Source organism: Salmo salar, chromosome 07, assembly GCF_965601325.2.
Source record: "Salmo salar chromosome 07, fSalSal1, whole genome shotgun sequence".
NCBI lineage: Eukaryota > Metazoa > Chordata > Actinopteri > Salmoniformes > Salmonidae > Salmo > Salmo salar.
The window spans coordinates 6715001-6729269 of NC_138297.1; the positions used below are offsets into that span (position 1 = coordinate 6715001).

General features: G+C 44.9%; 1 protein-coding gene across 1 annotated transcript in view; it reads right to left on the minus strand.

The window, feature by feature from the left end:
- Nucleotides 1-13545, minus strand: part of LOC106608448 (transmembrane protein 151A) — a 41492-nt gene extending 27947 nt beyond the window's left edge. Inside the window, exon 1 of the mRNA XM_082977273.1 lies at nt 11921-13545. Coding sequence (XP_082833399.1) covers nt 11921-12268 — 348 coding nt within the window. The 5' untranslated portion in view covers nt 12269-13545. The remainder of the gene's footprint in view (nt 1-11920) is intronic.
- Nucleotides 13546-14269: the final 724 nt, after the last annotated feature.

The window sequence follows — 14269 nt, forward strand, 5'->3', positions numbered from 1 at the left end:
CTGTGAGATCTGACCGAACAAGAGCCATGGAACGGTGATGGCCGATTAGACTCTGGCGCGCGAGTTCATGTTGGGTACCCTCATTCCAATACGTTATAAAAGAGAATGCATTCGTCCACCTTGAATATTATTCATGTTCTGGTTAAAAAAGGCACTAATGATTTATGCAAAACAACGTTTGACATGTTTGAACGAACGTAAATATATTTTTTCCCCTCGTTCATGACGAGAAGTCCGGCTGGCTTAGATCATGTGCTAACAACACGGAGCTTTTTGGATATAAATGATGAGCTTTTTTGAACAAAACTACATTCGTTATGGACCTGGGATTCCTGGAAGTGACATCTGATGAAGAGAATCAAAGGTAATGGATTATTTACATAGTATTTTCGATTTTAGATCTCTCCAACATGGCCGTTTGTCTGTATAGCAAAGCATATTTTTCTGGGCGCAGTGCTCAGATTATTGCAAAGTGTGATTTCCCAGTAAGGTTATTTTTAAATCTGGCAAGTTGATTGCGTTCAAGAGATGTAAATCTATAATTCTTTAAATGACAATATAATATTTTACCAATGTTTTCTAATTTTAATTATTTAATTTGTGGTGCTGACTTGACTGCCGGTTATTGGAGGGAAACGATTTCCTCAACATCAATGCCATAGTAAAACGCTGTTTTTGGATATAAATATGAACTTGATAGAACTAAAAATGCATGCATTGTCTAACATAATGTCCTAGGAGTGTCATCTGATGGAGATTGTCAAAGGTTAGTGCATCATTTTAGCTGGTTTTATGGTTTTGGTGACGCCTGTCTTTGAATTGACAAAACATTACACACAGCTATTGTCAATGTACTCTCCTAACATAATCTAACTTAATGCTTTCGCCGTAAAACCTTTTTGAAATCGGACAACGTGGTTAGATTAAGGAGATGTTTATCTTTCAAAGGGTGTAAGATAGTTGTATGTTTGAAAAATTTGAATTTTGACATTTATTTGCTTTCAAATTTGCCGCTCTTGAAATGCACCTGCTGTTGATAGGGTGCACCACGGGTGGCACGCTAGCGTCCCACATAGCCCCAAGAAGTTAATGACGTCAGACCGAGGCTCTGCATCTGTCCTCGTGCTCCTAGATCTTAGTGCCGCTTTTGATACCATCGATCACCACATTCTTTTGGAGAGATTGGAAACCCAAATTGGTCTACATGGACAAGTTCTGGCCTGGTTTAGATCTTATCTGTCGGAAAGATATCAGTTTGTCTCTGTGAATGGTTTGTCCTCTGACAAATCAATTGTAAATTTCGGTGTTCCTCAAGGTTCCGTTTTAGGACCACTATTGTTTTCACTATATATTTTACCTCTTGGGGATGTTATTCGAAAACATAATGTTAAATTTCACTGCTATGCGGACGACACACAGCTGTACATTTCAATGAAACATGGTGAAGCCCCAAAATTTCCCTCGCTAGAAGCCTGTGTTTCAGACATAAAGAAGTGGATGGCTGCAAACTTTCTACTTTTAAACTCGGACAAAACAGAGATGCTTGTTCTAGGTCCCAAGAAACAAAGAGATCTTCATTTGAATCTGACAATTAATCTGGATGGTTGTACAGTTGTCTCAAATAAAACTGTGAAGGACCTCGGCGTTACTCTGGACCCTGATCTCTCTTTTGAAGAACATATCAAGACTGTTTCAAGGACAGCTTTTTTCCATCTACGTAACATTGCAAAAATCAGAAATTTTCTGTCCAAAAATGACGCAGAAAAATGAATCCATGCTTTTGTTACTTCTAGGCTGGACTACTGCAATGCTCTACTTTCCGGCTACCCGGATAAAGCACTAAATAAACTTCAGTTAGTGCTAAATACGGCTGCTAGAATCCTGACTAGAACCAAAAAATTTGATCATATTACTCCAGTGCTAGCCTCCCTACACTGGCTTCCTGTTAAGGCAAGGGCTGATTTCAAGGTTTTACTGCTAACCTACAAAGCATTACATGGGCTTGCTCCTACCTATCTTTCCGATTTGGTCCTGCCGTACATACCTACACGTACGCTACGGTCACAAGACGCAGGCCTCCTAATTGTCCCTAGAATTTCTAAGCAAACGGCTGGAGGTAGGGCTTTCTCCTATAGAGCTCCATTTTTATGGAATGGTCTGCCTACCAATGTGAGAGACGCAGACTCAGTCTCAACCTTTAAGTCTTTACTGAAGACTTATCTCTTCAGTAGGTCCTATGATTAAGTATAGTCTGGCCCAGGAGTGTGAAGGTGAACGGAAAGGCTGGAGCAACGAACCGCCCTTGCTGTCTCTGCCTTGCCGGTTCCCCTCTTTCCACTGGGATTCTCTGCCTCTAACCCTTTTACAGGGGCTGAGTCACTGGCCTACTGGTGTTCTTCCATGCCGTCCATGGGAGGGGTGCGTCACTTGAGTGGGTTGAGTCACTGACGTGGTCTTCCTGTCTGGGTTGGCGCCCCCCCCTTGGGTTGTGCCATGGCGGAGATCGTTGTGGGCTATACTCGGCCTTGTCTTAGGACGGTAAGTTGGTGGTTGGAGACATCCCTCTAGTGGTGTGGGGGCTGTGCTTTGGCAAAGTGGGTGGGGTTATATCCTGCCTGTTTGGCCCTGTCCGGGGGTATCATCGGATGGGGCCACAGTGTCTTCTGATCCCTCCTGTCTCAGCCTCCAGTATTTATGCTGCAGTAGTTTATGTGTCGGGGGGCTAGGGTCAGTCTGTTACATCTGGAGTATTTCTCTTGTCTTATCCGGTGTCCTGTGTGTATTTAAACATGCTCTCTCTAATTCTCTCTTTCCCTCTTTCTGTCTTTCTCTCGGAGGACCTGAGCCCTAGGACCATGCCTCAGGACTACCTGGTATGATGACTCCTTGCTGTCCCCAGTCCACCTGGCCGTGCTGCTGCTCCAGTTTCAACTGTTCTGCCTGCGGCTATGGAACCCTGACCTGTTCACCGGACGTGCTTGTTGCACCCTCGACAACTACTATGATTATTATTATTTGACCATGCTGGTCATTTATGAACATTTTAACATTTTAACATCTTGACCATGTTCTGTTATAATATCCACCCTGCACAGCCAGAAGAGGACTGGCCACCCCTCATAGCCTGGTTCCTCTCTAGGTTTCTTCCTAGGTTTTTGGCCTTTCTAGGGAGTTTTTCCTAGGGAGTTTTTCCTAGCCACCGTGCTTCTTTCACATGCTTTGCTTGCTGTTTGGGGTTTTAGGCTGGGTTTCTGTACAGCACTTTGAGAATATCAGCTGATGTACGAAGGGCTATATAAATAAATTTGATTTGATTTTGATTTGTTGAATACAGTATAGTATCCTTCATTGCCTTATCTATCCATCATGAGCTAAGTGCACTAGCACAGACATGCACAAACACACACTCTCTAAGTGCTTGTTATAAAAACCCACTTTCCCACAGCAGAGATGTCATGTGTTCATGCTGCTACGAGCATAGTGAATTATTTAAACACACACACACACACACGCTCTCCCAGACCTATCCCAATCTGACTGACATCTAGCAGTGAGATACACTGTACTGGAATGTACTGTGTTGTGTAATACTGAAGACAATGGGTGGTCTCTCTTACTGCAGAGACGACAGAGAGAGAGACAGACAGACAGACAGACAGACAGACAGACAGACAGACAGACAGACAGACAGACAGACAGACAGACAGACAGACAGACAGACAGACAGACAGACAGACAGACAGAGGGAGAGACAGACAGACAGAGGGAGAGAGACAGACAGAGGGAGAGACAGAGAGAGGGAGAGACAGAGAGAGACAGAGAGGCTTCGACATCGAAGTGTGTTTGTGTTGTCTTGGTTATGTTGTTGTCTGGTTATGTTGTTGTCTCGGTTATGTTGTTGTCTGGTTATGTTGTTGTCTTGGTTATGTTGTTGTCTGGTTATGTTGTTATGTTGTTGTCTGGTTATGTTGTTGTCTCGGTTATGTTGTTGTCTCGGTTATGTTGTTGTCTTGGTTATGTTGTTGTCTGGTTATGTTGTTGTCTGGTTATGTTGTTGTCTTGGTTATGTTGTTGTCTGGTTATGTTGTTGTCTGGTTATGTTGTTGTCTTGGTTATGTTGTTATGTTGTTGTCTCGGTTATGTTGTCGTCTCGGTTATGTTGTTGTCTTGGTTATGGATGGAGGGAGGCAAGGAAACGACAGAACAGATGAAGAAAGAGAGGATGACACTAGTCCCCTTGCCAGATGTCCAGTCAGCACAACTATCCTTGCCTTTCTATCTTGCTCTCTTCTTCTCTCTCTCTCTCCATCCTTCGCTCCAACCCTGCACTATGCAGACCTAGCTGCAACAGCTCTGATAACTTGGCTCTACACACTGTTTAACTGTTTTACTGCTGACTGGCATGAGCTTTCTGTGAGAGGTGCCGAAAATGAAGGGCATACTATACCTCTCTATCCATCTCCCCTCTCTCCCCTCTCTCTCCATCTCCCCTCTCTCTCATCCCCCTCTCTCTCCAATCTCCCCTCTCTCTCATCCCCCTATCTCTCTCATCCCCATCTCCCCTCTCTCTTCATCCCCCTCTCTCCACCCCCTGTACCTCTCTCCAACCCCCTCTCTCTCCATCCCCCCTCTTTCCATATCTCCACTCCACCCCCCTCTCTCTCCTTCCCTCTCTCTCTACCCCCCCTTTCTCTCAATCCCCCCTCTCTCTCTCTACCCCCCCTCTCCATCCCTCTTTCTCCATATCCCCCTCTCTCTCCACCCCCCTTCGCTCTCCATCTCCCCTCTCCACCCCCCCTCTCTCCATCCCTCTCTCTCTACACCCCCCCTCTCTCTCCATCCCCCTCTCTCTCCATCCCCCCTCTCTCATCCCCTTTCTCTCCATCCCCCTCTCTCTCCACCCCCCTCTCTCTCCATCCCCCTTTCTTTCCACCCCCCTCTCTCTCCATCCCCCCTCTCTCATCCCCTTTCTCTCCTTTGATCTCTCTCTCCATCTCCCCCTCCATTTCCATCCCCCTCTCTCTCCATCCCCCTTCTCTCTCCATCTCCCCTCTCTCTCCATCCCCCTTTCTCTCCTTTATTCTCTCTCCATCCCCCTTTCTCTCCACCCCACATCTCTCTCATCCCCCTTTCTCTCCTTTATTCTCTCTCCATCCCCCTTTCTCCCCACCCCCTCTCTCTCCATCTCCCCCTCCATCCCCCTCTCTCTCCATCCCCCCTCTCTCCATCTCCCCTCTCTCTATCTCCCCTCTCCACCCCCTCTCTCTCCATCCCCTCTCTCTCCATCCCCCCTCTCTCTCCATCTCCCTCTCTCTCCATCTCCCCCTCTCTCCATCCCCTCTCTCTCTCCATCCCTCCTCTCTCCATCTCCCCCTCTCGCTCCATTCCCCTCTCTCTCCATCCCCTCTCTCCATCCCCCTCTCCCCATCCCCCTCTCTCTCTCTCCATTCTCTCTGGCTCTCTTTCTATTGATCAGTCTATAAAAGGAACCAGAGTTAACTCAGAAAGCTGAAAGTGACAAGAGAGAAGAGAGAGTAGGATAGTAAAGAGAGAGAGAGAGAGAGACCAGAACAGAGAGTAGGATAGTAGAGAGAGAGACCAGAAGAGAGAGTAGGATAGTAGAGAGACCAGAAGAGAGAGTAGGATAGTAGAGAGAGAGAGAGACCAGAAGAGAGAGTAGGATAGTAGAGAGAGAGAGAGACCAGAAGAGAGAGTAGGATAGTAGAGAGAGAGACTAGAAGAGAGTAGGATAGTAGAGAGAGAGACCAGAAGAGAGAGTAGGATAGTAGAGAGAGAGAGAGAGAGAGAGAGAGAGAGACCAGAAGAGAGAGTAGGATAGTAGAGAGAGAGAGACCAGAAGAGAGAGTAGGATAGTAGCGAGACCAGAAGAGAGAGTAGGATAGTAGAGAGAGAGACCAGAAGAGAGAGTAGGATAGTAGAGAGAGAGACCAGAAGAGAGAGTAGGATAGTAGAGAGAGAGAGAGACCAGAAGAGAGAGTAGGATAGTAGAGAGAGAGACTAGAAGAGAGTAGGATAGTAGAGAGAGAGACCAGAAGAGAGAGTAGGATAGTAGAGAGAGAGACCAGAAGAGTAGGATAGTAGAGAGAGAGACCAGAAGAGAGAGTAGGATAGTAGAGAGAGAAAGACCAGAAGAGAGAGTAGGATAGTAGAGAGAGAGAGACCAGAAGAGGGAGTAGGATAGTAGAGAGAGAGAGAGACCAGAAGAGAGAGTAGGATAGTAGAGAGAGACCAGAAGAGAGAGTAGGATAGTAGAGAGAGAGAGAGAGAGACCAGAAGAGAGAGTAGGATAGAAGAGAGAGTAGGATAGTAGAGAGAGAGAGAGAGACCAGAAGAGAGAGTAGGATAGAAGAGAGAGTAGGATAGTAGAGAGAGAGAGAGACCAGAAGAGAGAGTAGGATAGTAGAGAGAGAGACCAGAAGTGAGAGTAGGATAGTAGAGAGAGAGAGAGAGTAGGATAGTAGAGAGAGAGAGTAGGATAGTAGAGAGAGAGAGAGACGAGAAGAGAGAGTAGGATAGTAGAGAGAGAGACCAGAAGAGAGTAGGATAGTAGAGAGAGAGAGAGACCAGAAGAGAGAGTAGGATAGTAGAGAGAGAGACCAGAAGAGAGAGTAGGATAGTAGAGCGAGAGAGAGAGACCAGAAGAGAGAGTAGCATAGTAGAGAGAAGAGAGAGAGAGACCAGAAGAGAGAGTAGGATAGTAGAGAGAGAGAGAGACCAGAAGTGAGAGTAGGATAGTAGAGAGAGAGAGAGAGAGTAGGATAGTGGAGAGAGAGAGTAGGATAGTAGAGAGAGAGACCAGAAGAGAGAGTAGGATAGTAGAGAGAGAGAGAGAGACCAGAAGTGAGAGTAGAATAGTAGAGAGAGAGAGTAGGATAGTAGAGAGAGAGAGTAGGATAGTAGAGAGAGAGAGAGACCAGAAGTGAGAGTAGGATAGTAGAGAGAGAGAGAATAGGATAGTAGAGAGAGAGACCAGAAGAGAGAGTAGGATAGTAGAGAGAGAGAGAGAGAGAGCAGAAGAGAGAGTAGGATAGTAGAGAGAGACCAGAAGAGAGAGTAGGATAGTAGAGAGAGAGAGAGACCAGAAGAGAGAGTAAGATAGTAGAGAGAGTAAGATAGTAGAGAGAGAGAAAGACCAGAAGAGAGAGTAGGATAGTAGAGAGAGAGACCAGAAGTGAGAGTAGGATAGTAGAGAGAGAGAGACCAGAAGTGAGAGTAGGATAGTAGAGAGAGAGAGTAGGATAGTAGAGAGAGAGAGTAGGATAGTAGAGAAAGAGACCAGAAGAGAGAGTAGGATAGTAGAGAGAGAGAGTAGGATAGTAGAGAGAGAGAGTAGGATAGTAGAGAGAGAGACCAGAAGAGAGAGTAGGATAGTAGAGAGAGAGAGAGACCAGAAGAGAGAGTAGGATTGTAGAGAGAGAGAGACCAGAAGTGAGAGTAGGATAGTAGAGAGAGAGAGTAGGATAGTAGAGAGAGAGACCAGAAGAGAGAGTAGGATAGTAGAGAGAGAGAGAGACCAGAAGAGAGAGTAGGATGGTAGAGAGGAGAGAGACCAGAAGTGAGAGTAGGATAGTAGAGTGAGAGAGAGAGACCAGAAGAGAGAGTAATATAGTAGAGAGAGAGAGTAGGATAGTAGAGAGAGAGAGAGAGAGACCAGAAGTGAGAGTAGGATAGTAGAGAGAGAGAGTAGGATAGTAGAGAGAGAGAGTAGGATAGTAGAGAGAGAGAGAGACCAGAAGTGAGAGTAGGATAGTAGAAAGAGAGAGAGTAGGATAGTAGAGAGAGAGAAACCAGAAGAGTAGGATAGTAGAGAGTGTGACCAGAAGAGAGGGTAGGATAGTAGAGAGACATACAGGATCTTTTTATAGATTACTGGCATACTAGTCCCTTATCTGACCGTACTGTGTGTGTGTCTCTGTGTGTGTGTGTCTCTGTGTGTGTGTGTCTCTGTGTGTGTGTGTCTGTGTGTGTGTGTGTGTGTGTGTGTGTGTGTGTGTGTGTGTGTGTGTGTGTGTGTGTGTGTGTGTGTGTGTGTGTGTGTGTGTGTGTGTGTGTGTGTGTCTGTGTGTGTGTGTCTCTGTGTGTGTGTCTGTGTGTGAGTCTCTGAGTGTGAGTCTCTGAGTGTGAGTCTCTGTGTGTGTGTGTGAGTCTCTGAGTGTGAGTCTCTCTGTGTGTGTGTGTGTGTGTGTGTGTGTGTCTCTGTGTGTGTGTGTGTGTCTCTGTGTGTGTGTGTGTCTCTCTGTGTGTGTGTGTGTGTGTGTGTGTGTGTGTGTGTGTGTGTGTGTGTGTGTGTGTGTGTGTGTGTGTCTCTGTGTGTGTGTTAAACGCTGCACCACATTGATAGGATGTTTACATGAACTGTTTGTCCCAAATGGCACCATATTCCCTATACAGTGTCCTATTCCACCCATAAAGCCCTGGTCAAAAGAAGTATACAGGGACTTATAGGGAATAAGATGGTGGTTAGAACGCCACCTAACTCTCTGTTATCGGGACAAGGCCACTGTACCCAGGGCCCAGTTTTTCAAAAGATATCTGATCTGATTTCTGCAATCGTATAGGATTAAATGCATAGAAATATAATGAATAGAATGGGCGTCCGCCATTCAAGTCAATTATACACCCTTTCTATGAAGTATATTTCTATGTATTTAATCCTATGCGTTTGCAGAAATCTGATCGGATAACTTTTGAAAAACAGGGTGCCACGAATGGATGGATGAACAACAAAAGATGCATTTTTTTTGTCTTTCAGATGATAAGTGTGAAGAGTTGCAAAGAGAGGGGCCCTGGAGACAACGAGACAGAGACTGAGAGGCTGCCAAAAGAGATGACTGTGAAACAACAGATTGTACCTCCCCAGGGAAACATAGTGCCTCCTCCTTTTTCTCCTCTCTCTCCATCCCGCTCTCCCTCTCTTATGATTTGACACTGCACCAAGTAGTCTACTGCATGTTTAATGTGTCATCTCCAAACATTCAAATCTAGGTTACTTGTGATCCACTAGGCTAGATGATGTCACGGTTGTGACCACTGATATGTAGCCTACCACGTGTTTCTAGCCTTTCTAAATGATGGTGAACATGGCTAAATGTTAAACCGAGGTATTTACAAACCACTGTCAGTAAAAACCGAGGTATTTACAAACCACTGTCGGTAAAACCGAGGTATTTACAAACCACTGTCAGTAAAACCGAGGTATTTACAAACCACTGTCAGTAAAAACCGAGGTATTTACAAACCACTGTCAGTAAAACCAAGGTATTTACAAACCACTGTCAGTAAAACCGAGGTATTTACAAACCACTGTCAGTAAGACCAAGGTATTTACAAACCACTGTCAGTAAAAACCGAGGTATTTACAAACCACTGTCAGTAAGACCAAGGTATTTACAAACCACCGTCAGTAAAAACCGAGGTATTTACAAACCACTGTCGGTAAAACCGAGGTATTTACAAACCACTGTCGGTAAAACCGAGGTATTTACAAACCACTGTCAGTAAAAACCGAGGTATTTACAAACCACTGTCAGTAAAACCGAGGTATTTACAAACCACTGTCAGTAAAACCAAGGTATTTACAAACCACTGTCAGTAAGACCGAGGTATTTACAAACCACTGTCAGTAAAAACCGAGGTATTTACAAACCACTGTCAGTAAGACCAAGGTATTTACAAACCACTGTCAGTAAAAACCGAGGTATTTACAAACCACTGTCAGTAAAACCAAGGTATTTACAAACCACTGTCAGTAAAACCAAGGTATTTACAAACCACTGTCAGTAAAAACCGAGGTATTTACAAACCACTGTCAGTAAAACCGATGTATTTACAAACCACTGTCAGTAAAAACCGAGGTATTTACAAACCACTGTCAGTAAAACCGAGGTATTTACAAACCACTGTCAGTAAAATGGAGGTATTTACAAACCACTGTCGGTAAAACCGAGGTATTTACAAACCACTGTCAGTAAAAACCGAGGTATTTACAAACCACTGTCAGTAAAACCGAGGTATTTACAAACCACTGTCAGTAAAACCAAGGTATTTACAAACCACTGTCAGTAAGACCAAGGTATTTACAAACCACTGTCAGTAAAAACCGAGGTATTTACAAACCACTGTCAGTAAAACCAAGGTATTTACAAACCACTGTCAGTAAAATGGAGGTATTTACAAACCACTGTCAGTAAAACCAAGGTATTTACAAACCACTGTCAGTAAAAACCGAGGTATTTACAAACCACTGTCAGTAAAATGGAGGTATTTACAAACCACTGTCGGTAAAACCGAGGTATTTACAAACCACTGTCAGTAAAACCAAGGTATTTACAAACCACTGTCAGTAAAAACCGAGGTATTTACAAACCACTGTCGGTAAAACCGAGGTATTTACAAACCACTGTCGGTAAAAACCGAGGTATTTACAAACCACTGTCGGTAAAACCAAGGTATTTACAAACCACTGTCGGTAAAACCGAGGTATTTACAAACCACTGTCAGTAAAATGGAGGTATTTACAAACCACTGTCAGTAAAAACCGAGGTATTTACAAACCACTGTCAGTAAAACCAAGTTACTGACTGAATAATTGATAGATGTCTTTATCTATTTCCCCCCCCTAATTGGAAAATTTAAATCCTCTGGATTCTGATTGGATTGCTGAGCGCGAAGAGGCGGGAAACAAGAGGCGGGAAAACGCCGATGTCTCGCGCATGTAATTTTGTGGGGAAAAAAAACCCGTTAACGACAAAACTGACAGTTGACAACATCTACGTAATATCTTTCTAAAACGCCCGTTTGCCTCTCTCTTCTCAGTCAGAAATAACTAGTTTACTACTACATATCTAACTTAGGACTCTCTTCAAACGTGACTAGCCCTCCACACCTCTTATAATTGATCATTTCAACTGAAGGGGAGAAGCAGAGACAAGGTCCGGACTTGAGGGATGGAGGAATGACAAGATGCGATTTGGGTGAGAGAAAACGAGATGAGGACAGAGACTGAGAGAGATGGAGGGTGAGAGACGGTAGGCTCTATGGTTAAAGGAATGGATGAGGTGAGAGAGAGAAAGAGAGAGAAAGAGAAAGAGAGAGATATGAGGCAGGGAACAGTCCTCTGCGGTTGGGCAGGGGCTCTCCCTTCAGACTGCAATGCAGACATGGAGGCAAAAACTGCAAGGGAAAGATGGATGGAGAGATTGAACGCGAAGGGATGCAGCTAAGGATCAGGATAGAGATGAGAATAGTAGCCTACCAGCTAATAGTGGCAGGTTTATATATTGTGTTTGTCTTGAGCAACCTAGGGCTAATTCTATATCCTGTCGAATAGGCTAACGGACAGCTGTCTATTCATAACGCGTCTCAGAGGCAGGGTGCAGCCTGAAATATAAGGTGCTTAAAATAGGGCACCTTGCTTTTTTAATGCACTTGTACAATTCCAGCCCCATGGTACAGTAATATCGTATTTGCCTCTTTTGGACGTGACATGTTTTTTTTTTCTTCTTCTCCCTTTGACAAAATACATCTTGTTGGAAGTGTGAAAATGCTATAGATATGTTCTGTGCTAAAGCCCCATAGGCATACCATCCCTATAAGTTGGCCATTAATTTCTAGGTTAAATGTGTTGTGTCCGCCTAGGCATGCATATTTAGTCCCTTTCAACTATGTAGCATCACACATAAATCAACAAGGCCACAAGAAGAAATGGGCTCGGTTTCCTTTGAGTGGCAAGGAAATAAAACAAGAGTGTCAAATCTATATAAAGACGGATAAACAAAAACAAAAAATGAGCATCTGATCGTGCCTATTGGTGGACCTTAAAAACAATAAAGCTAAGCACACGTGTCCCCCATTGCCCCTAACCTATTCACACACAGTCACATTGTTTCCCTTAGCATACCTCCTCTCTCCCATTCCCGTCTGCTATGGTCTCCTCTCTCCCATTCCCGTCTGCTATGGTCTCCTCTCTCCCATTCCCGTCTGCTATGGTCTCCTCTCTCCCTTCTCCGTCTGCTATGGTCTCCTCTCTCCCTTCTCCGTCTGCTACGGTCTCCTCTCTCCTTTCTCCGTCTGCTATGGTCTCCTCTCTCCCTTCTCCGTCTGCTACGGTCTCCTCTCTCCTTTCTCCGTCTGCTATGGTCTCCTCTCTCCCTTCTCCGTCTGCTACGGTCTCCTCTCTCCCATTCCCGTCTGCTATGGTCTCCTCTCCTGTCTCCGGCGGTAGGGCTACTGGCACCTCCGTCTGCATTTTCTCTCTCTTCTTCCCCCTGGCACACGCCCTCCCGTTAGCCCTACGGGCCGGAGGCTGGGAGCGGCGGCCCGGGCCGGAGGCTGGGACCACCTCCTCGGCGCGGCGGGAGTCAACCCATCCGTCGCCGGTCGAGATCCGGTTACACTGTAGCGATGACAGTAGAGCCTGCAGCAAATGCGCATTATCCACGCTGACTGAACGTCGCTTCTGTCGGGATCCAAGGAGTTAAATCACCCGGTGCTTCTCGGTTCTTCTTCACGTCTTCCATGGTTTGATTCATTCACCTCATAGCATAGATTAGACAAAGCCCAGATGTCTTCCGTTAACAATTACATTAACGTCGGTTAGTGTTACTCTGTGCTTCTGTGCGGTGATAACAGCGAGTCCCTTCTAGGCTTCGTCCTATGCGCAGGTGGGGCTCGCGGATATGAAGATCGGATGGATGGGAAGGGTAGGAGGAAGATGGGTTTTTTTTCAAAGCCAGGCAGATCTCGATTAATCCTACTGGTAAAAAGGCGAACGATTCCTTTTCTAATCGGTAAACAGTTTATCCTCGGGATAAAAAAATAAATAACGGTAAAACCATCTTATTCTGTATGCCCACTGACGTCACCCACCACCTGCGCATTTACATACATTCATCAACAAACATACAGGGGATTCGATAAGTATTCAGACCCCTTGACTTTTTCCACATTTTGTTACATTACAGCCTTATTCTAAAATTGAATAAATTGTTTTTTCCCCATATCAATATACATGTCAAAGGATTATATATATTTTTTTTACATGAGTGTAAGTATTCAGACCCTTTACACAGTACTTTGTTGAAGCACCTTAGGCAGCGATTACAACCTCGAGTCTTGGATATGACGTTACAAGCTTGGCACACCTGTATTTGGGGAGTTTCTCCCATTCTTCTCTGCAGATCCTCTCAAGCTCTGTCAGGTTGGATGGGGAGCATTGCTACACAGCTATTTTCAGGTCTCTCCAGAGATGTTAGATCAAGTTCAAGTCCAGGCTCTAGCTGGTCCACTCAAGGACATTCAGAGACTTGTCCCGAAGCCAGTCCTGCATTGTCCTGGCTGTGTGCTTAGGGTCGTTGTCCTGTTGGAAGTTGAACCTTCGCCCCAGTCTGAGGTCCTGAGCGCTCTGGAGCAGGTTTTCATCAAGGATCTCTCTGTACTTTGCTCCGTTCATCTTTCCATCGATCCTGACTAGTCTCCCAGCCGCTACTGCTGAAAAACATCCCCACGGCACGATGCTGCCACCACTATGCTTCACCATAGAGATGGTGCCAGGTTTCCTCCAGATGTGACGCTTGGTATTCAGGCCAAAGAGTTCAATCTTGGTTTCATCAGACCAGAGAATCTTGTTTCTCATGGTCTGAGATTCTTTAGGTGCCTTTTGGCGTTCATTTGCCTTTTACTGAGGAGTGGCTTCCATCTGGCCACTCTACCATAAAGGCCTGATTGGTGGAGTGCTGCAGAGATGGTTGTCCTTCTGTAAGGTTCTCTCATCTCCACAGAGGAACTATGGAGCTCTGTCAGAGTGACCATCAGGTTCTTGGTCACGTCCCTGACTAAGGCCCCTTTTCCCGATTGCTCAGTTTGGCCGGGCAGCCAGCTCTAGGAAGAGTCTTGGTGGTTCCAAACGTCTTCCATTTAAGAATGATGAAGGCTAAATAAGGTATCCGTTTTTTTATTTTTAATACATTTCTAAAAATGTCTAAAACCCTGTTTTCACTTTGTCATTATGGGGTATTGTGTGTAGATTGATGAGGATTTTTTATTTACTTATTCCATTTTAGAATAAGGCAGTAACGTAACAAAATGTGGAAAAACGGAAGGGGTTCTTTATACTTTCCGAATGCATTGTATGTTAATGGAGAAACCAGCCCTTTTTATTTAAACTTTTTAAACGGGTTTAAAAGAAGACTGTATTTTGGTCACATTAGATGTGGAGAGTCTATATACCAGCATTCCCCATGAGGGGGGG